This window comes from Agelaius tricolor, unplaced genomic scaffold (genome assembly GCF_023055355.1).
Source record: "Agelaius tricolor isolate 1412-34295 unplaced genomic scaffold, bAgeTri1.0.p SCAF_11, whole genome shotgun sequence".
Classification (NCBI taxonomy): domain Eukaryota; kingdom Metazoa; phylum Chordata; class Aves; order Passeriformes; family Icteridae; genus Agelaius; species Agelaius tricolor.
The window spans coordinates 12,937,489-12,960,766 of record NW_027269271.1 but is presented as its reverse complement, the minus strand read 5'-3'; the positions used below and the strand labels follow the sequence as shown (position 1 = coordinate 12,960,766).

General features: G+C 40.5%; 1 protein-coding gene and 1 long non-coding RNA gene across 15 annotated transcripts in view; both read right to left on the bottom strand.

Moving 5' to 3' along the window:
- DPYD (dihydropyrimidine dehydrogenase) overlaps positions 1-532 on the bottom strand; it is a 331,540-nt gene extending 331,008 nt beyond the window's left edge. For all 9 annotated transcript variants that reach the window (XR_011680584.1, XR_011680586.1, XR_011680585.1 and 6 more), the window contains exon 1: positions 180-532. Coding sequence is in view for 3 of the 9 variants with exons in the window: in XM_071436195.1 (XP_071292296.1) it covers positions 180-218 (39 nt within the window). In the remaining 6 variants the exon portion in view is untranslated. The remainder of the gene's footprint in view (positions 1-179) is intronic.
- A 12,116-nt stretch (positions 533-12,648) lies between these two features.
- Positions 12,649-23,278, bottom strand: part of LOC139594298 (uncharacterized) — a 46,384-nt gene continuing 35,754 nt past the window's right edge. For all 6 annotated transcript variants that reach the window (XR_011680580.1, XR_011680578.1, XR_011680581.1 and 3 more), the window contains 2 exons: positions 15,487-23,278; positions 12,649-14,887 (listed from right to left, as the gene is read on the bottom strand). The exon at positions 15,487-23,278 is cut by the window's right edge. This is a non-coding gene — a long non-coding RNA (uncharacterized lncRNA). The remainder of the gene's footprint in view (positions 14,888-15,486) is intronic.

Genomic DNA, 23,278 nt, shown 5'->3' with positions numbered 1-23,278 from the left:
TGGTCGGCACGGCGCGGCACAGCACCGAAAGGGGCGGCGGGACGAGGCTCCGGGCACAGCCGGCAGGCAGCGGCGAGGGACTTCCTAACGCCGCCAAACTTTATCGGGCGCCGGCGCCGCCGGACACAGCCCCCTCCCCGCTAATGACAGCCGCACGTCCCGGCAGGGCGAGTGGGTACCTCAATGTCCACCGGGTCCCGGCTCAGCACACGAGCCATGGTGTCCGCACCGCCTTCCCCCAGCTCCCCGCAGTCCCGGAGTGGAAGGGAGCGGAGAGCGGGAAGAGGCGGAGCCGGCAGCCCGGGCAGCAACGCCCAGGTGGGCGGGCGCCCCCGCGCCGGGCCGGGGCCGCCCCGCCGGGCAGGGCAGGTGTCCCGCGGGGCGGCAGCGCTCCGAGCCCCGCGCCCCGGGCCTGCGGCAATGGCCACCGAGCGGCGGGGACGCGGCTCGGCAGCAGCGCTGCTCGGGGCTCCCCGCACACCGCCCCGCCGGGAACGGCCCGGGGCCGCGCCCCGCCGCTGCGCCCTCCGCACGGTCCCTGTGCCTCGCCCCATGCGCGCACCCGGCCTCCTGCGGCCCTGCCCCTCTCATCCCTGGTGGTGGCCGAGAAACTGCACGGGAAGGACCAAACGCCGCCCTGGCTGTGTTTATCCACTCATGAAATCCCACAGGATCAGCCTGCACGCCGCGGCTGAAGCCAGCCCTGCTGCGCCTGGGGTCGCCCTCCTGCCCAGCAAAGAGCGGTGACCCTTCCCAGGGTTACACCCTCCCAGCAGCACCGGCCTGGGCTGTCCCTGAACCTTCACCCTTCTCCCCGCAGGGACAGCGAGCCTTCCCCCTTGGGAGCCTCCCCTCGCACAATCCATCCAGCAGGTGGGAGTGGTGCGCGAAGGCCAGGTCACAGCCTACCAACATTGCAATTGTTTAACACTAGAAACGCAATATTTACGGTATATATAATATCACGGAAACAAACATTCTCGCTGCAACAAGCCTAAGAAAAGAAAGCAAATATTCTCCACTTCGGGAAGCAACAACCTAAACCAACCAGCCAACCAAGCACTGTAACATCTGTTTCTACAGTGCACTTTCATTTAGCCATGCCTATGACTGATCAAAATAAGGGCACATTTATCCCCATTTCACAAGGATAGAGGAGTTTAAAACTAATCTTTTATTTTTTCCAATGTGCGTGCCAGGCAGCTTCCTGGCTTCTTCCTCTCCTTCTTAAAACATAGCCCAGATCTGCTCTTTATTCCCTTTACAGCACTCATTTTATCCAGCTAGCTTTTATTATCCACTCCTTAGTACAGTGTTAAAAAAAAAAATTTAAAAGGGTTTCCCACTCCTATTTACTTTACAAAAAGCTTGGAAAACTGTAAGTAGCTTCTGGACACTGGTGACCCTTTGGGTGCAGTAGAGAATTGGTTTGCCTTTTCCTTTCACATCTCCAGAGATAATGTCTCTCACAGAATAGCATGGAAATTTTTCTTTACCTTGTAATTATTTTATTTCTTTCCATCTCTGTAAATGAGCAGTTTAGAGATGCCCAGTGGAGGGTTTTTTTTTTTCCTTTGTAAGATGTGAAGAAATAAGGTTATGGTCTTTTGTGTCTCAAGTGAGAGCTATATTTTCTCAAGTCTTTGCTTCAGCACTATTGCATAACAATTCTTGCTGATTACTATCCCCCATGTAAAGCAGCTGAAGTGTTGGCAGGATAATCAGAAGCAAGATCTCCTTCATTGCTAGTACTTATCTCTAACAAATCCAAGAGTCTTTGGTTCATTTCACTTATATTGACATTGCTGAGCAGCTCAGTGGCGTGATGCTAGCTGGAGTTTTCTAGTTGTGTTTGCTCCTGATCTTCAGCACGATATTGACTATGCAAGTACATTAGGTGCAAGTCATTTTCACAAGGAATATTTCAGCGTATATGAAATAAACTTCTTTGTGACCAAGCACTTGGAGTTTGCCTCCATTTGTTCTAAAGGAGCATTTACTTAGAAGAGACTAGCAGCAGGCACTGAACTCTCCATTATACACATCTTCTGTCTTGTTCTGCAAGTTGTAAATTCTTGGTTACCCCCATGTAATCTAGCAACTCAAATGAACCTGACACCCACAGGATTTTTACCTATAAACCAATAAACCATTTAGATTTCATGGAAATAGAAATTTTCCTGCAAATGAAGCAAAACTTACTCTGTCAATACACACAGGTCAGAGAAAGGGATTCTCAGACCTAACCATATTCTGCTTTAACTCACAGCTCCTCTTATTTCTGTTTCCATGTTTCTGCTGGGAATCAACTTACTGTCTTGAAAGCATGGCAGTCAGCCAGTCTGTATCAGCCTGCTGCTGTTTGCCAGCTTTCCCAGCAGTTTGGGAGAGCTGGCCTTCCGTGGATCACCCATCTGAAGCCTGGATTCTCAGCTGTGGCAAATAGCACTTTTATCAGCACTGAGCATGTTTACAGCTGAACTTTGTTGCAGGAAAAAAATGGACAAAAAGAGGGAGACATGCAAAATATGCATCAAAATACAAATATTTAATCTTCTCTAAAGTAGAAGTTATAAGAAATTTTAGTAAGAGGTGTTAACGCAGATATAGTTTGACCTTTTTTTCATTAAGTGCTCAGCCTCTGATTTTAATTTTTTTCTCCTGCCAGCAGGATTTTTAAAGCAGCAGAATCAGAGCAGGGATACTAAAGATTTAGCTTTCACTTCTGACATGAAATGCTGTTGAGGCTTGGTTGAGTTATAGGCTTTTGAAAAATTGCCATTAACCTTTTGTTCCTGGTGCTCTTCAGGTAAAATTTGCTCACATGCCAAAGAAATAATTGCATGTGAACTTTCTCAGAAAAGCTCCAGGCACCCACAGCTACCAGAGCAGCTACAGCCTTGTGCTGGGAATGGTTGTCTCACTGGGAGGGCAAAGGAGGGCAGGGCAGCAGACGGTGAGAAAAGCCATGTCCTTCAATTTCAAACGGTTCCAGGAACATAACCTGCAATCTAAAATGAAGGATTCCTCCTCCAGCCATTGCAGTACTTAATCTCCAAGTTTAAAGGGTAAACTGTAAACTCTGAAAGTTCAGCATTCAAATTCTGGCAGTGATGTATTAGAGAGCCTAGAGGTCTCCATGTACTGATATGTGGTACAAGCAGCTCCCCACTTTTTCATCAAAACTGCCCCTGCTTCACGTCAGTTCAAGTACTAGAGAGACAGACATTCCAGACTTTAATTTGCTGTGTAGTTGTACCTTGAACAGTGGGCACTCTTTAATCCCACGCTATTTTTATTCCAGGATTGGGTTCCTCCCTCATTGCATATGATGAAGAGTGATGGTTACAGTCTCACAGCTAGCATCTCCCAACATCTGAATGCCTGATTTAGCTATCCAGATAGCTCATTACACATAAGCAAGTAAGTTCACCTGTCAAATTCATGGGATTTGGGAAAGCCTGAAGTGAATCCAAGTTGCTATTTTACCTTCTTACTACTTATGACAGTGCAAAGATTTGTATTTCAGTTATTTGCTGCTTCTGCCCTCTTAGTTTGGCTTAACCAAATTCAAAGTTAAGGTGATATATCCAGTATGCACATAGTCCAAGAGAAATTGGATTAGCAAGAAAATGCCATGAAGAATACAAGCTGCCTCTGAAGGCTCACAACAGCTTCTCAGATTTATTTTGATTTTTTCCCTTACACTAGGAGTCATAGTGGCAGTGGTGGTGACTTTAACATGACAAGGTAAGTCACTCTTAAAGCTGAAAGCAGTGCTGCTGATTCCAGTGCCAGATTCATCAACAGGAGATTTGTGTTGCATGTCTTCAGTGTACTGGTGGCAAGGAGGAAACAAGTGTATACACATGAAAAAGTTGAAGTACAAAAGAGAGATTTTACTGTACTGTTTCTGAAAAGTGCATAAGTGAAGAGCCATAGAGTAACTCTGCCATCATTTGTCCTCACCCATCCTAATCCAATACAGGAGGACTTGAATTCAAGACTTAATTTAGGGAAGCTTGCTCTGACTACCTCTCCCAAATAGCAGCACTGATGTTGCAGTATGTAATTACAACTTTGTGCATTTCTTCACCAGTTTAGGGAAAATGCTCAACTTAAAACATTCACAGAAGTGAAGACATGCACTGCCTTTCTAATCTGCTTATTTGCAGCTGGATTTAATCTTCAATGCTCTTCAGAGAGGGCAACTACAGGATCACCCAGGGTATGGCACAGTGCAGGAGTACCAATGCTCTTTAGGTGTGAGAGACACATAATTATAAATTCTGTTAGGAGGAAGCTCTGACCATTAGTCAGACATAGCCTTTGGGCATGGAACTGTAAAGCAGAAATAGATGAATAAGTAACAAAATGGCCACCACGTGGGCCCAAATGCATTTAAAAACTACAAATGAGCTGTTCTTTAGTGAGTCCACTAATTTATTCCAGCCATCTGTATCAGTGTAAACAAAAGCTTGTCTCCTAAAGTGCTTAATAATTTCTAAGATGCAGCGAGGACCACAAGTTTCAACATGATCATCTTGGGGAAAAAAAATTAGGAAAAACGAACCCACGTATTTTCACACCACAAACATCTTATGATAACCACTGCCATGCAATTCCAAGAAATACTAAAAAGTAAGACTTGTTCCTGGCTTGGCATATTTTTTCCCATTTAAGTGTCATTAAATGTTTCATTAGGATATTTTAGGGGATAGAAAAATCTGGCCATTTTCCCCCCTCCAGTCTCCAGTGATGACATCTGTAGACAAATTCTATATTTATTACTAAGCCTGAGAATTGCTAAATTGATGTGCTGGGTTTTTACTGCTCTGAGGGTCTCAGCTTTCCTGGGGCATTGACAGACAAATTAAACACTAAGAATCAAGTAAACCTCACCACACTAAGGGTTGAGGAAGTCTCCCCTTTTCACATGACACCAGCCACTTTCACTGTCCTGTAACTTCAGCAGTTGTGGCCATACACACAGTGAAATGTATTGCTCCTATTGCAAGACTTAAACACAGTTAAAAGACTATATATTGAAAATCATTGTCTAATAGAGACTATCTTATATAGGTCTTTACAGTGCTCAGTGCAACAAACCTCAGTTGGAACTTGAATTTTATAATAGTATTTAACAGCCATCAGCACTAACAGACACAATGTGAATGGTTTGTTTAAGCCAAGAAATGAAATGTTGCTGAAGAAAAAAGTTCTATATTGCTTTACAGTTTATAAAAATTTGCTGTAAAGTAACATAGTACTTGGGATGAAAATTAAATAGAAGCTTCCAAAGCACTAACCAGCACGTCTTTTGCTGTCTAGCTTTCATCAAATAGGACAAAAGAAACAAACACTTAACCAGGTTTTCCATGGGACAGTTCAAGAAAATCTCTTCCCTACCTTGCTATATAGATAGATGACTTTTACCCAGGACATTTACACTGCAGAGAAGAAAGCAAATTTCCACTTACAATCTCAGATGTAGCCCCCAACTGCTGGTGTGAGATGATGTATAAAGACTATTCACAATCTCAGCTGTTGACTGGAGAACTGATGTTCAAATAATATAAATTACTTCTAGTACCTCCCTATGTCCTTGGTGAACTACTAGGCTGATGGCAAGATGGCAAGCCAGTCATCTGTCTTGGACTGTTTTGAGTGAGTTCCTGTAGCTATTTCTGAACCAGTGAAATAGGCTAACTTTACGAGCAGCAACAGCCATTGCCTTCTTAGCAAGGTCAAAGTGAATAGAAAAAATTAATTAATTCCTAGCCAAGGTCCCTGCAAAATATGGGCAAGACATTAATCCACTGCCATCCTTGCCTAAGGTAAAAATTGTCAATAGGACCAACAGTCTGTGTTGAGGGATTTTTGCAGGAAAATGGACATAGTGCTCAAGCCAGCCTTTATGGGGTCTGAGTAGAATTTCACAGCATACCTGATGGCTTGAAAACAGGAAGAGCCTACTCAGGAGAAAAACAAGTCCCAGATGTGGGGCAAGCTAAGAAGACAGTGCAAAAACCAGAGCAGAGTGCTTGAAGGAGGAAGACTAACCAACCAGCTGAAGGCTTGAGACACATGAAGGAGGAAGACTAACCAACCAGCTGAAGGCTTGAATGCTTGAGACACATGAAGGAGGAAGATTAACCAACCAGCTGAAGGCTTGAGACACATGAAAGAGGAAGACTAACCAACCAGCTGAAGGCTTGAGACACATGAAGGAGGAAGACTAACCAACCAGCTGAAGGCTTGAGCCGTGTGCCCACAGTTAGGCTTAACCAATCATATGTTAGCTTGAGGCACGTGAACAGTAGAACACAGCATAAATATAGCTCGTTCTTGCAATAAATTGGCTTCATTTGATCGCATTGATCATTGCGTGATGTCCCATTGCTGATCCTCTGCAAGTCTGCATCATCATTTTCTCTCTAATTTAATCAAGGTCATATTAGATCACTACATCAAATCAAGCAGAATCAATTTGATTAAAAAAATCTGAGCTAAACCAGATTCCTTTTGGAAATTAACCCTTTGTAACAAACAGGATCCATAAATGCAGGGAATCTTATTTCTACTGAAAATTACTACTGTTATAGAACACAGCATGATTTAAAAAAAAAAACTTCCCTCTGCAATAAAACAAGATTACATTGTCTAATCTCATGCCTAAATGTGTGTTTGTTTGTGTTTCTTTACTGTGTATTGCATATAAGTCTCACACTGCAAAACAACAATTTCCACAGAAACTGAAAGATATGTCTGACAAAAAAAAGTAGTGTATTATGCTGGATGTCAGTTACCTCACAAAAATTTAGCTTTTAGCAAGAGGAAAAAAAACCAAATCATGGTGCTGTGGAACTACCCACTTCTTACACAAATGAATAAAAGGTTTTATGTTCTTCTGGCTTTTTTCCTCTTTTGGTTGAGTAGCTTTGTTCGGGTTTTGTTTGTGTTTTTTAAGATTATGTCCAGTAGAGCTCCTTCCCAAAAATTCAAACCAATTATCACTTTAATTGCAGTATGCACCTACCCAAGATTTTACTCTAGCTGCACAATAATCTATTGCTATAGCAATTTTTGGCCATGCTGCATTCTACCTTTTTGCAGAATGCTTAGGTGGACTACTGCCACAACAGCCAGCTAGGGAAGTGTGATCTCCACCTGGCTGGGCCACATCTACAGTCCTTTTAGCCCACACAGCAAATTCCTGCCTCAAGTATTCAAAAAATTTGAAAGACCTCTCCCATATGTCTCATAACAGCTACATCAGTGGCTTCTATAGCCAAAACATCTTTTTTTTAAGCTTGTCAAATATTGACAATGAGATCATATACATATGCATACTTGTAATTTCACACTTATTGCAGAGAGAACCTATATCACTGTCATTAGATATTTGTTATAAGCCTGAAAGGAGCAGAATATCATAGGACTTAAAAGGCTTTTTTTATTTTTTTAATCTTTTTTCTCAATCACAGAAGAAATTAATCATAATCCTACAAGCAAAGGTATTGTAAATGCCAAAGTCAATACAGCCTGACAATACTGCCTGACTGAGGAGCTCCCACACACAGAGCCAGGGCTGCAGCTGAACCCCGTTGTAACAGCCTGGCTGGCCCATCTGTTTGGTGTACACTTGCTTGTTACTCTCATCATCTCCTCAAACTGCCAGCTCTGAGCTTGGGTTCTGTGCTTTGCAAGTACATCCCAGCCTTTTAAAGATAACTCCCTCTGCTCCCAGTAAAGCCAGTGATCCCAGTAACACAACTTTCCTTGGATCTGATTTTGCACTGCTTGAGTAACGTGACACCAAGCAAGTACTGCTCACTGCAGACATAGTTGTGATCTTGTGAGGGACAAGCCTTGGCATCAGCAGGAGGGATTTGGAAGGATGCAGACTATGGCAGAGACAGTATACCTGCTTTTGTTTCTTCCAGTGAGAATTTTTTTCCTTTTAAGTCTGCTCCTCCATCTCATAACATTTGCATAGAATGAAGAATACTAGAAACATTATGAATAAGTGTAACCTCAAAGTATTTTGGAACAGGAAGAATACACTTGGGACTTATGTGCCAAAAGTTCTTTATAGATCCATGAATTTTGGTAAGCTATATTGTAGGGTTTATTTTTTCTTTTAAAGTGGAAATAAAACACTCAACAAAACCAAAAATTCATAGAATCCCTTTGGTCAGAACACATTTGGTTGGAGGAGAACACAGTTAGCCATTTAGAATTTGTACAGCCTAATTTATTTTTAAATATAAAATTTAGGCCTCTTATCCATGGAATATGACTTTCAATTTCAAAATCAATTATGGGGGGTGTTTTATCTATCAACTATAAGATGTTGTATCTTAGCACCAAGATATTGTAATGAAACATTGCTTTAAGATTTAAAAATCTTTATATCACTTTATATGTGAATTTTTAATTTCCTTTTGCCCATGATTGAAGGGACTGTTAGTTTTTTTCAAAGCATATCTACTACAGCAGAATGTCTGTCTAGGTGTTTGATGATAATTAGCAAGAAAATTAGCCTGCTAGAAATATTATTCATCAAAATACTAGTGAGTCCAAGGGAGACTGCAAACCCCTGTTGGAAAGTTTCTCAGAGACAGGCTACTTGGTTGCATCAGGTTTAAATCACATGAAGTATCGATTAAGGTCTTTCTCAATTAACTATTGCCAACTTAAAACGCAAACTAGACCCTTCATGTCCCATTTTAAGGGAACATCTAGGTCCAGAATCTCAACTCTGTCAGGGCTGTTTTACTACACCACAGAAGCCTTGAGGCCTCCAACTAAGCTTATGGTTGCTATTCTACCATATCAAATACAAAGAGTGGAGAAAAGCACTCAAAATAAAAGTCTGTTTGGGCCAAGCTTTAGTATATAACACCTCAATTCCTACTTGACTATCTGAAGTTTCTACAATACAGATACCACTTCTGTTATCAAGATATACATCACAGTGGAGTTTGGGGTTTTTATTCATAACTTTTTTGAAGTGCCCCAGGCATACCCCCGGGGCTGCATGTGTTTCTTTAGTCTAAGCTTTTGCCTTTAATGTACCTTTCCCATTTTTTATCCCCTCCCCTTCTCTCCATTCTGCCACCTGTTCTTCATTCCCTTTGCTCACTTGCCCATCATCCATGTGGAACTTTTGCTTTTAACTCTGTCATAGCATCAGGAGCCCTTTGTTTTCTTACTCTTCTGTGATGAGCTGTTTATCTTTGAGTAGAAAGTCAAGCTAATTTTTGTTAATTTTCAAGCAGAGTATGGCTGCTTTTTGCAGTATTTATTTTAGTACATAATGGGTCTGCAGGACACAAAGCTGACTTTTAAGCCCAAGTAAATCTTAGGATGTTAACGAGAACAATCACCTTCTGTCTGATTGATCCTGAGTCTTAAGGAATGGACTACATCTGCTATAAGTTAGAATTATTCTCCTGCTTGGAGAAAAGCCAGAGGACTGGAAAATTTTTAAAATTTAAAATAAAAAAGAAAGAAAGAAACCCAAAACTCATAACCAAGCATCCTTCCAGTAAAGATGCTTTGAACATAAGGAAATTATTCAAACACAATGCAAGATACAAATGGGTTCTTTACACCCCGCTTATTTCACAATTTCCAGGTAAACATGGAAAAAAAAGAAATATGTTTGCAGTGGGAAATGTTTTTTCTTTCCCCACTTCTGTGGATGAACATTTAGAAATATTTCTTTCCTATCAAGTTACTCTAATCTGTGTTGCACTTCATCTGCCATTAGCTTGGCTGCTGCACCAGGGTCTGAGGTGTATACAGGGTAACCTGCACTGAACTTCTTTTGCTCCATAGGGAACTACAGTAATAGATGCTAAACTGTTGCTAAAAGCATAAGAATTTGAGCATCTGTAGGACTTTCTTCCTTATGATTAGCATGCATTGACATGTTCCTTATTATTACACATTTCAAAAAGAATACACTAGTCTTTTCTTTAGTAAAAAGGGTAATGAAAAAAGCTAAATTGCTTAGGATATAATATAAGCATCCAGAAGCCTGCCTATCTCTGACAAACTCAGTGCAAATCGATTATATTCCAGAACTTGACTCAATATTGGTAAGCAAAACCAAAACATAAAGTCAAAAGGCAGATTCATAAAAGTGACTTTCAGATACACATCATAATCATTATCAGTTAAAAAGGAGAAAAACTCTGACAACAGGAATAGGCATAAAAGGATAATGTTTGATAGCAGAGCTGGTGACTTTTTGTAGTTCCTCAAAAGATATAACAGTGTAAATACTAGTGAAGTGAGGGGGGAACATTTTTTTTTTTTCTATGACCTGTATGTTATATGCAGCATAGAAAAACCATTACTACACTCTAAGCAAAGGTATCAGAAAAGATGAAAAAATGTGAAACCCCAAATTCTTTAAATCAGTTGCAAAACATACCTCTAGAATGAAGTTCACTAAAGCAGAACAATTTCAGCAGAAACTAAAGGACTGATTAAAGAAATCCTTTCCCCACACTGGAAAATGCCTTTCATCCACCAAGGACCTATGTCTGCTCACCTTGAGCTTCATAATCCTTTTGCATCTGCTAGGCACTAATTGATTTCATTGAGAGCAGGTGACTTAAATTAGCAAATTTAGCTCCAATTCATGACTAAATATGGAAATGCCTATCAGAGACAGTGACTGTTTTGTATTTGTTGTAATCTCCCCCTCCCTGCGGCACAGTAGATGCAAAAGGGAGATTGAGCTTTTTATAATTTTTTTTTTTTTTGTAATATGAGTCATAGAGGAGGGTAAGACCCTTGTGCTTTCCCCTTGCACTCTGCTCCTTGCTCGAAGGGGCCTTGCTCCAGAGCCTGCATGCAGTGAGTGTACAATACAGCAGCTCCAAATTCCTGACTCACCACCTCCAAAGTGAGTGTAGGCAGCATTAGGATAGATCTATGTGATTGTGTGAGCCAGGTGAACACTCAACAGCTGTTTTTTGTGCATTATTCCCAAACTCTGCCCACAGAACCCAGTGGGATAATGTGGATTGCAGTACTGCCCTATGGTTGTACAGATGTAGCACCCATTGATTCTTCCTGCATCTTCTTTTGACATTCAAACTCATCACTCTTCAAATTACATGATATGATGGGACCTGTTGTAATCTACGTCCCCTTTTATATCTGTTTCCAGTCTATAAACAATCTTTGACAGCCTCTGTTTGCCTTCTTAATAACATAGTAAAGAAAACTAAAGTGTGAATATTCTTTTAAGAACAGCAAGAAGATAATTTTATTTCAGAGACTCATAGCATCAATTATTTTAGCATCTGCTTCTTTTAATCTCATAGATTTGGCTATAGGTGCACTTGTAAAACCTCTACATTGTGATACTAGAAACATCCATGGGTTTACCCTGGCTGCCCTCATTCTCTAATAAAAATATGTTATCTCTCGAAATTCCATGTGTATATAAATGACTGTTATAAATGCTGGTTTTAGGGAAGAGTTTCCCATGGTATTTCATATGCAATTTTCTTCAAGTCTATGGGACATTCCACCTTCCTGCTCTCCACAGGATTGCCACATGCTAGGCAATTGAGAAGGTATTGGTAAATAATTAGGAGTGCCCTTTTGTGTCAGCACTTTTCCTGACTTTTATTTATTTATTTGAAGAATATTACAGATACACTATCAAGGACTGACACCGTACATCTGGTATTTTTGACATAAACAGAGAACATGACTTAAGGCTTTCTGATAAATTCTATAAAATGGATTTCTTGAGCAGAATAATGTATTATCTATGGGTATTTACCCATGAAAGTAGGGACTAAAATTCTTATTAGACATGTATCTTTTCCAATATATTTCTATCAATGCACTGATTTGGCAAATATTTAGACCCAAAGGTCAGGGCTCTTCATAAGTCCCATTGATTTGAAAGTTGAATGTCTGCCCAAGATTAAACACAAATAGGAATGCTATCCTAAATCAATTTATTTAAGTCTGTATGTAAGTGCTCTGTTGAATCAGGGTCTAAAGTCAGCAACATATCAGGAAAGATAATGAGTTTGGGCCAAATATGTGTATGAACAGCCAAAACATACAATGAGACAAGGAGCGTAATCATTACTTGAATTTGAACCAAATGTATAAGTTAACCAGATCTTTAGATTCCATTTCTTTTGAAGCTCTTAGCTTAAATCTAAATGGTGAGACAGGTGACATTTACCTGTACACACTGGGATGGTCCTTCCATGTCTTCTGCTCTGCACCTGGATCTGCTTCCCGGAGAAGTCACAATATTAGCAGGAAAGACAGTGCCTGCCTGAGTTTATCTTGCTAGCATGGTAAAGAAGATACACCTAAACCCACAAGCTCGGGGTTGAAATCTTGTGTTTTCAGCAATGTCTTCAAACAGAAGTTTATTTTGAGTTTCTGTATAAAGCAAGTAGAATGTCATCCTAACAAACACAGGAAATTATGAATCTGGCAGAGCACAATGTAGATCAAAATGGTTTTAATCATTACTCCCTGTTTTAATTACTACTTGACACATTATCTCTATTGTCCTTCTACAAGTCTGTCTTTTGAATGAAATATTAAAGGCGAGTTACAGCTGAAAATATATGCAGTCTAGAAAGAAAATGGCTTTGAACTATTTGAAATGATTTATTGTCCACATTTCTTTATGAATATTTATTTGCCATAGTGAAAGCAATTCAATAAAGAGAAAACATGAGGACCAGTTAACTGAACATTTGCATACTCTAACAGTTTAAAAAAGGGAAAGAAAAATAGTATGCTGCATTAGAATGGTGTTAATGTTTGGTTTTCCTGTTTCCTGTAGTTCATTAATATGCGAGATTCAGATCCTGAAGAGGAGATATAAAAATAGCCTACAAATAAGTGTCCCCAGCCTTTATATATTCCCATTCAGAAGGAAATAAACATGTTTGTAGAGGGATTTTCAAGGCCAGGGTGGAGACTATACTTTTGTTTCCATACTGCTTCAGGTAGCTGGCTGTAAATCTTGCTTTTTGCAGCAATCACATGTAATCAGAGTCCTCATCTTGCCAGGACCAGAGGTCCCTCATTCCCTGGCACTCCTCAGAGGAGCAGCTGGCTATCAAAAAAAGACATGAGCACACTGATTATTGTAGTGTTTAAGCATGGCTTTGTGCACCAAACCCAAGACCACACACAGTGATGCTTCTTTTCTTTGATCCTCAGTGGAGGAACAGAGTTTTTCATGATATGCACTCTCATTTCTCCCTGCCTGAATTAATTTCATCGACCAAAATGCTCTATGTGTTAGACTTGGAATGAACTTTGTTCCTCAGAGCTTCTTGGTGATATTCTGATACCCAGTCACAGATGGGGCCTTGACAGATTTTTTTGTACTGATTTTCATGATTCCTTTTCTCTTCTTCATCTTTTTTTTTTTTTAACCAAGACTGTTGCTGCTAGAGAATTCACATGCAAATGGAGATGTTGACTGGCACTGTTTCACAAGGAAACTTGGTTGGTTGGTTTTTAGAACTGATAAACTGAATAGTATATCAAAGAGTATTTGGAAAAGGATAATCCTAATATATACAATAGTTCTTGAGAGGGATGGTTATAGTAGTAAAACACAGACAAATATATTCTGTATTTTGGACAAATACAGAATTCTCTATGCATCAATATTCCATTCTTCTGAATAAAAATGATAATAATACTATTTATTTATAGTAATAATTATCATTATTATCTCCCTAAAAGCTAGCTGTGAGGCTAAATCATTAATATTTTCAAATTATTTCATAGTCCTTAACTAGAATTTGCCCTGAGAGTACTAAATATAATAATTTTCTCTGTATGCCTATTTCATTTTCCTTTGGAAAAAACCACACTCGATGTGTTGTTCTCTTTACATTTGTCTATGTAAAACATTTTAAAATTCCAGCTGTTGGGCTTTTCTAGAAGTTAATAACAGGAAAGTTTGACATTATTGTATTTATTGCTTATTTCTTCCTCTTTCATCATAGTCTTTTACCCCCACATAGATATCACAATATCATTATCATCTGGGAGCTTGTTACTGCATGTACAAATAGAGGAGTTGAGACCTACACTTGTTGGCTATTTCCTTGCCTGAATTTGGGGTTGACAAGTAACCACACATTGTTTCTCTGAAGTCAGAGCTCTCTTGATGCACCATTTTAAGTGTATTTTGTGTTCAGGTAGTTTAAGTTGCACACAGTTAGATGCTACCCCACAGTACATGCCTGGATATATTTGTAGGTATCTCAAATGTTTTCTTTCTTCTGCAGTTTACCAGGTTCTGCATTTATTGGCAAATGTGGTTCACTTACTCACAACTGAAGGTACCCAGATCCGTTTCCTCTAGTTGCTATCTGTTGGATAGCTAGACTCTAATGGCTGAAATCTACATCTACCAACATAAAAGCCACAGGATATGACACTGGTATCTTGTGGTTCCAATCAGCCTCCTGGTATTATAGCAATACTTTTATTTAACTGTGTTTCTCCTGAGTTCAGCGTGCTCAGCCTCACTGGCTGTTTTGCATAGCATCTGCACTGTATATTGTGATAATTGAAAACTCAATACAGCCTGGAGGCAGCAGCACAACAGCCCCAGTGGGCTGGGGCATAACTCAGAAGAATAAGGCAGACAGGCAGCAGCAAGCAGGGCTGAGCCAGCCCCAGCACATCTCCAGCAGCAGTCGAGCTGGGTCAGGCATCCAGCAGCTGGGGTCCCATGGCATGTGGCAGCTCTGGGAGCAGCAAAGGCCCCGTGCAGTGCCTGGGATGTCCCTCCATCTGCCATCGTGGGGCTGTCATCTGGGAGCACAGACCATAGGCAGAGTCCGAGGCTCACCTGGAAAATCACAGGGAACAGATCAAAACCAAATTCATGGCCATGCACTCCACTGACAGCTCCCATCCTGCACATGCCCTTCCCAGGGTGGCTCCTGTCCCTAAAATGTCATCTAGGCATTAGCAGAGAATAGGTCAGATATTTTTTCTAGTGTTTCAGAAGAGTAACATATATCAACAAATGTCACTTGTTATTTGAATGCTCATCATTAGAATTAAAACAAATTACTTAAATTAAATGACTGGAGTAAGCCACAGTATTTCTTCCTATTAGCCTATGTAGAAAGAAAAAATGCCTGGAGTGTGAAAAGGAGAAAAGAAGAAATTATGAAAAAACAACATGTGGCACAGAGAACATAAATATTTCTTGCCCGTCCTCTTGGCTCTATCTATGAAGATTTTGTCCAACAACCCCAGCCAAAACTATTTAGTGAGTGATTTGTGTGTCTGGCTGATGGAAGGCCCAGTTGTCTCAGGGGCAGCTTTGCAGGGTTTCCAGGAAGCAAACAAGTAGGTTTCTGCAGTGGAGTCATGAGCTCTTCATGTCACTAGCACACCTGAGCTGATGGGAGGGCCCAAAGGAGTTGGATGTGGCCCTACCTTGTAGCTGCACCCCCAGAAAGTTGCTGATGTTAGATTGTCTCCACAGACTGAAGATCAACAGCTTTCCATGAGTCATTTGGCGAGGCAGGAAGGAAGATGGACTAGTCCAGGAAACTTGGGCTGTAGGACTGTAAAATTGAGAGAGGTTGAAACATTCCACCCACTGGGGTTCTCCCTTAAAAGTATATTTGTATAAGAGATTAAACCACTCAGTATGTCTTTATAAACACACTTAAAACCACCCTGAGGCGGAGATCCCACTGGTTCCTGCCCTCCCTTCTGCCCCAGTTTGCCAGCCCCAGCAGTTCAGCTCCCAGCCCGTGCCCAAAGCCAGGGAATGCCCACACCGTGTCACAGGGCTCACCCACCGCGGGCTCTGTGCCACCTCCTATCCCCAGGCTCTGCCCTCCAAACACCTCTGAGGCACAGCTACAGCGGGTGGGAGTGGGAATCTGGGTATGTGTTCATGTCTTCATCTCCAAACTTTCTGCTTGAAGTGCAGCCTTTTAGGGCTCTATGAGATCTCTGCATTAGGGGTGTGATTATGTATATGTCCTGCTCATAGCATAGGGTTAGCTAAACATTATTTCTAAAGTTCTTTTAAATTCTCTGGCAGTGGCATCTATTATTTTCCTCTGACTCTTCTCTTACTTTCTTCTTCTTCTATTTAGTATAAGGAGTCATCAGTGGTGAACTGATTATAAGAAACTAATTTACATCATCAGTTCAGTAGTAGGACATATGTCTTAAATCATCTAAGATAAATACTTTTAATTAAGCAAATGTCCTACTCAATTCACTGTGGACAATCCCATCATAATGGATATTACTTCTGCATGCTAAATCTTAATCTTCATCAATACTGAATGCACAATGCAAAACCATTATAAAAAAAGTAGGCTTACTGTAATATTGCCATTTTGGAGCCGCCAGCTTTTATATTCATTAATATGATGACAACAGACTCCTGGCTAACAAATTTTACTACAGATCCAAATTTTTATCAGATATGTATATGAGATCAAATCTATGCTAGCATATTATTTGCAGTTTTTATTAAAAAGTTAAACTGGGATTATTATAAACTCTCTGCGGATTCCTTAATAAAAAAAAAATTAAAGTTAAAATGGAATGAGATTCCCTGGAAGCATTTTAAAAGGCTGCAACAGCAGTAAAGTCAGCAGGCACCATGCAGCACAAGGAGGTATTTACCGAGCAGAAGATGAATGTCTCTCTTCACTGAGAGTCTAATGGTTTTACTTTATATGGATTTGAGAGAGAGAGAGAGAGGAGAAAGCAAGAAAAACTCAAAGCTAATGCTTTCCTAATCTAAGACATCATATCTGATCAAAGCTTTCAAATTCTGATGTAAACTGACTTGTTCTTGTGACCAAAATCTCCTGTCTTTTTCCCCCTCCCTCCATCTGTTCAAGCTTGGATTTGGAAGTTCCTTCTCCAAAGGAAGAAAGCCTGATCCCTATTGCTTCAGTTGTGGTGTTGAAACCCATTAATATTTCTCTGGCAGATACCCTGACCCTGGTGCCCTTGAACATGCTCAAAAAACATAGGGTATTCCTGAGCCTTTGTCCCTGAGAGGATTAACAGGGATGTCCTGGAGCCAGCCTGAAGGTGTTTAATAGGTAATAGGGGTGGGCTTCACAGCTGACTTCAAGCTTTGCCTCAGGCTGCCCCTGCTCAGCAGCACAGATGCAGCCATTGAAATGAGGGGGTAAAGCATGGCTCTGTGTATGAGTTAGATGTGAATCCTCAGAATCTGGTGGAGGATATCTCGAAATATATCCTTCACCCACCAGGACAGGCCTCCCAATGGAGGGTTCAGAGCCTGGAGATCCATGCTGCTTCTGCCACTGACTTCTCCTCTGACCTAGAGAGTTAGTTACTTAAGCTCTCTTTCCCTCTCTCTTTCTTTCCTCTCCTGTGGCTTATAAATTGTCTGAATGAGAGACTGCAGCACTCTGTGGGGTTTTGCTGTGCTTAGCCAGGTAGGTCCCGGTCTCAGTTGGGTCCTGTGGCTATATCATGGTAAAAGTAAATAAATAGATAATAGTGGTAACAACAGTTATCTTTTTGTGTGTGAACAATAGGATCCTAATGGAGGAGAAGCCTATTCTCTGAGTTTTTTATCTGCAAGTTAAGGTCTCTCTTTCCTCACTCAGCTGGAGAAGATACTGCTTTTGTAAATCAGACAAAACTTATCATGTAAAGTGGAACACATCTTTGATTATACTGAATACTATCCTGTCTGTAATTTCCCTTGCTGCTACAAAGGACACCATATGATTAAACTAAGGAATGATAGACTGAACATCATGTGTCAGGATGGTAAAAGACTTTTCCTATGTAAATAAGAAATAATCATAAAAACCAGTGCAAATACACAAGAAAGTGTTTTAACATATTATAAACAAGCCACCCCACTGTTGCCTTATATTGTACTATTTCTTATATTGTATTCCTTGCTCAGATTGCTGTGGATACTTCTCCTGCAGCCTGCAATATTTATTTTTAAAAACCTACAAAGTGTCATGATTTTTTAATGATGTGAGTATCCTTCCTCCATAAGCTCATATGTACTGTTACCTGCTCAGTCTGTCATCTCCTCTGCATTTCCCTGGGTGGGTCCAGGTCCTCCCAGTGATATTTCTCAAATTGTAGATCTGTGCAGTGCATGTTCCCGGAGCTGTTAAAAGCATTTCTACTTTACTTAATGAGAGTGTTTAGCAATACCAGCCATCACTCACTATCTGGTATACACCAGGTACACTGCACAGGGGCAGAGGGGGCTTTATCCCAGTTTTACAGACCAGAGAAACAAGGTGTTGCATTTGGCAGCAATTAGCCCAGAACATGCTGCAGAACACCCAGATGGGAGAAGGGCCAACACACCTTTAGCTCACATTTTATTCTTTAGTGTGTTACTGCTTTTGTTTCCTCCAATATTCCCAGTTGCACTGTGCCCTCCTAACAGGGTTTCAGAGAATGAACACAGTAGAACCAAGGGCTTTTGCAATAATACATTCAGATACTGCATCAATGAATGTGTGTAACTTTCCTAATTTTGAAGTGTGACTTTGCTATTGTGTATGGTGCTTAGCAACTTCTACTATGTTTCTGATGATTTCTGGGTCTGCTGCCAGTAATATGATGCATTCCTAGCCAAATTAGCATGTGATATTTTGTGCTCGTACTCCAGTGGTAAGGTCTGTTTGCTGTTTCCATATAGATGTATTTTTGACAGGAAGAGCAATTCTATAAGCCCAGGATGAAAAGCCCATCCATTGAATTGGTACCACATTACCATGGCAACAATATCATGCTAATGAAATTGTGACTGTTGAACCTGTTTTATGGAACTTTACAAAATGGGCTTCATAAAATGAGAAATCTTGTTGATTTGAAAACGTTTCAAAGTATGAAAACCTGAGAAACACATGTGCTGTGACTTACTAATCATGTTATCCTCATTTAAGATAATACATTGCTCTTTGTATGAGGAATAGTGCTCTCAAAAAATAAAATTATATGGTAAATTTCTGTTTGTCCAGTTTTTAACATGCACCATAGAAAGACTTGCTCACCTCTGTGCCCTGGTTCACTGGTTCAGTTGGTATAGGCATGAATTGAGTCATGCAGTTTTTGCTGCTTATTTGATCTCTCTCAGAATCTGTAAAATTTACTGCAGCTGCAATAAACACCTTTCTGTAAGAAAAGTGTGCCTTAATTTATATAAAATTATTCCACAAAAACATATCCTTTTAGATTGAACCCTACACAGGGAAGGGCTGGTAGTAGGAATGCACTCTTCACTTCCCACCTCCCTTCTTTGTCCATTTGGCAGTTTACTGTCCTGTAGACTCCCAGCACAGAGGAGAGAGCCACCCCAGCTCTCATTCCTCAGGACAGCAGCTCTTGCTGAAGGCAGGCTTTGACAGTGGGCCTACATTTGAACAAAAAATGCTGAGCACTCAAATTTCCTGGTCATTTATGTCTCTGGACAGGCTTCTGGGGAGGTGCCTCTCCTCTAAGTGTCTGGAGCTTCCACACCAAGGTTTCCACAGCAGGATTTAATTTTTACATCTATAATAACAGATAATAGGTAATATTCCTCTTTGTTTTCACTTTGGGAATAACAGTGTGTCTCACCCTATGCAGTCCATCTCCTAATTTGCCAGGTAAATCAGAAGAGAAAAGCAGGTGTGCCAACAAGCATTGAGCTCAGTGTGCATTCACCATGTGGTGTTGTCTAGGTATTTAGTAGAGACAACAGGGGGAACACTGCTCATTTCAGTCAAGTCCTGATCTGCATGGCACAGAAGTCAGCAGAAATCTTCACAAACATTAGATTTAATAGGCTTTACATCAGGGCTTTAAAGGGCTGCTTCTGAAAGCTCCATGTTTGATCCTATTTGGAAAAGGAAGCCCTGTCTAACATTTCATTATTTCCATGGTTTTTGGGATAGCAACACACCAAATTTCTGACTTGATAGAAATAGAATGTAATGTAATTTCCCTTAATATATATTTTGCACTGGCTGACAGTTTTATTAAGCAGAAGCAATAATCATCATTATTCAGTGTAATAACCATCTCATTAAAAATGGTCTAATTTTCCCTAATTTTAATTTACCTCTCAGACTAAGCTGTTCTAAAATTACTGAGGTGCCTACAGTTCAGTTTCATAAGACTTCAGCAGAAACATAAGTCTTCAGAAAGCAAATACTGACTTATTGCTACTAAAATAGTGATATGCCAGACCTTTGTGAGAGAAAAGGAAGTAGAGAAAATTCAGGTTAGGAAATTGCTATATCACTTTTTATTTCCTTACTGTCTTGTAAGTAGCACTTTCCGCACGCAGTTTGCACAATGATAAATGGCACAGTTGCCTTCAAGCCTTGCATGCACTACCCTTTAATAAAGGACCTGGCTAAGGGTCACTCCAGAGAGTCCTGGTAAGGGGGAGCTGACAAGCAGAAATATTTCTTGGAGCGACAGAGAAGGAGATGAAGACACTGATCAAGTTTCATTATCGTCCAATGAAAATAGGATGTAAACTGTGACATCCAGGCAGATTATATATGTCAGGCAAGCAGATGTGAGCAGAAAAATGTAGATGCTAAACCTTACCTAACAGGCTTACTATGTGGATTATTCTCAATGAGCAGGGCTATATTAAGTGTGGCCTTGTATGTAGCTGTAGTTAATATACAGGATATAAGAAACATGCATTCATAAGTGAAGCTGGGGACATTCCCAGCTGTGCTGAAGTTAATGCTCTTTGATATACTTTGGAGCATCCTAAGAGCACACTTTGAGTGTCATGTATTTCCACAGACATCATAAACAGCATTAGGGCATTTATACAGCTTTAGTTCCAAGATTTCAAAGGGCACTCTGTTTTCTCTAAAAATGTGCTCCAAAAATTCTATACTCAAACAGCACTTGTTCATGTAAACTGATATAACAGCTTAGCTACTTGATTTGGTTGTGCCAGTTCTGAAAACACATTTGATCAAAAGCATTTTGTTGCAATCACAGGGATAAGTAACCTCATATGAACAAGGAAGCACTTTGCAGGTTATATTATAAAGTAGACAAATTTTCTAAAGGTTTGTTTATCATCAGATGTTATTCTGTGTAGTTCCAAGTCATAAAAAATAACTTTTTTGTTTGCTGGGGGTTTTCTAATGTTCCCCTAAAATAACAGAAATGGCAGTCTCTTATGTGGAAGCACTCTACTTATGAAATCTCTTCTCTTTGACATTCAGAGCCTTTTTCAGCAGTAGTATTCTTTGCTCAGCTACAAGAACACAAAGTACAGCAGTGAAAAGCATTGCACTATTATCCCAAGATAATTTGATAGTCTGTAAATGTATTTTCCTGCCTATGGTTCCAGACATTATGCTCTCATTTGAAGTAATCATTTGCAGTTATTTATACAATTCAAGTTAGCCCACATTGGTTTCACCCTGAACATTTTACCTGCATGGTACAAACATGGCTTATTTGTGGATTGTACAAGCTGGACTAGATGGGTGATTTTTGCAAGGCACCCTCCACCAGTGGATGCCTCCTGCAGACAGCCAGCTCCTGCAGGAAGTGCTGCAGTGACTCACCAGGGCTGCCTCCTGCCCACGACAGTGGCACCACAGCCATACATCTGCAGGAGGCTGCTGGACATCTTGCATTCTAACTTCTGACAGAAAACCATGGCTCTGATCTGATGTGGTCAGTAAATACAGCATGGCACCTTCCAGAAGTACTTACCCTGCTTTTCTCTTTTGGCTTCTGTGTGGGATGTGAAAACTCACCTTAAATTCCTCTTGCATTTCTGGAGTTTACCATGGCGTTCTCCCCAAAGCTGGAAATGAGTGGTCCAGTTGTTTCACCCCTGATGCACCCACATTTCAGCATTACACTGTTTGTAGAATTTGCAATGTTACTGAGTGTGGACACAAGGCTTTGGTTTTGCATGGGCTCAGAGTTCACCTCCCTTACTCTCACCTGGGAGTCTGTGCTGGGAGCAGCTTTACAGAAGTGACAGTAATTTACTGCTGGCTCGTAACTGGTCAGCAATGGATGGAGCACTCTGTGGTGCTGGCAAGAACAAAGTCTCATTTGAATCCCTGGGGATCCTCCTCTGGGAGCCCAGGGTAAGGAGGATGGCAGAGGAGCCATGCACTGGTAACATCCACTGAGCTGCCTGCTCTCTGTGGGCATCAAAATGCTCAGCAACACAAAAGACATAAAATTGTCTTTTTCACTGTCATACATTCCTGAGTATCATCACAGTTCATATCTGATATGGGAAAAATACTAATGTCAAGGGAGTGAATTACAGAAAGGTGCAGTTCTGACTTGGGGCAGTCAGCAGCCAGGCCAGGAGCTTCCACCTCTGCCTTTCTGCTTCTCTTATCCTCAGCTAGAGTGGCCCCCAGAAGGTGTCTTAGTGAAGTGTGAAAGTTACAGTTCAGATTAAGCAAAGGGGGACAGTAAACATTCAGAAATGATTGGGTCTCTCCTCTCCCATCTGTTCATGGTATCTTGGATACTGTTGTGATAATTCAGTCAGTTTCTTTTAAAAAAAAGTTTAAACACCCCAAACAAATATGTAAAATACTACTTCTGTTTTGCTGAAAATCTTTAAAGTCTTTTATTTTGAGAGAAAAATTAATATCAACATGTCTTTCCAGGACAGTGTCATTTAAGAACAGCAGCACTTTAAAAAGTGCAAGAATCCCAGTTTACCATCCTGATGTCAGTTTATGATAACATTTATGACATTAATATAATGGATTATGACCTTTCTTGGCTTGTCTGACTGACAGTTATTCATATATAACACAGTACTTATCACCTTGGTCCTTCCATAATAATAATCCCTTCAATTTTCTGAGCTGTGTCATCAAAACATGTCCTCATAAGTGTTGATCTCATCTCTGGGAGAGTAGCACTAGGAGCTCCTTTTGAGCTTTATGTCACCTAAAATCTAGAGGGAAATTGAAGACCAATTGCAGAAAAATACCCTGTCTCTAACTTTATCACACAGTCTGCATAATGGCCCTTATGATTTTAAATGATTTACTGAGTCCTGTCAAAATGCTGTGCCTTTGTGTGGTGGAAGTTACTGAAGTTCAGAAATGCCATTATTCTGTACAACTGGAGTAATCTTGAGGAAATACACATTAGATGGTGTGCTACAATTACTTACCTTGACCTTCTTATTTTTTTTCTTTAATCTCCTCAGGATAGACAGAATAAAATATATTTT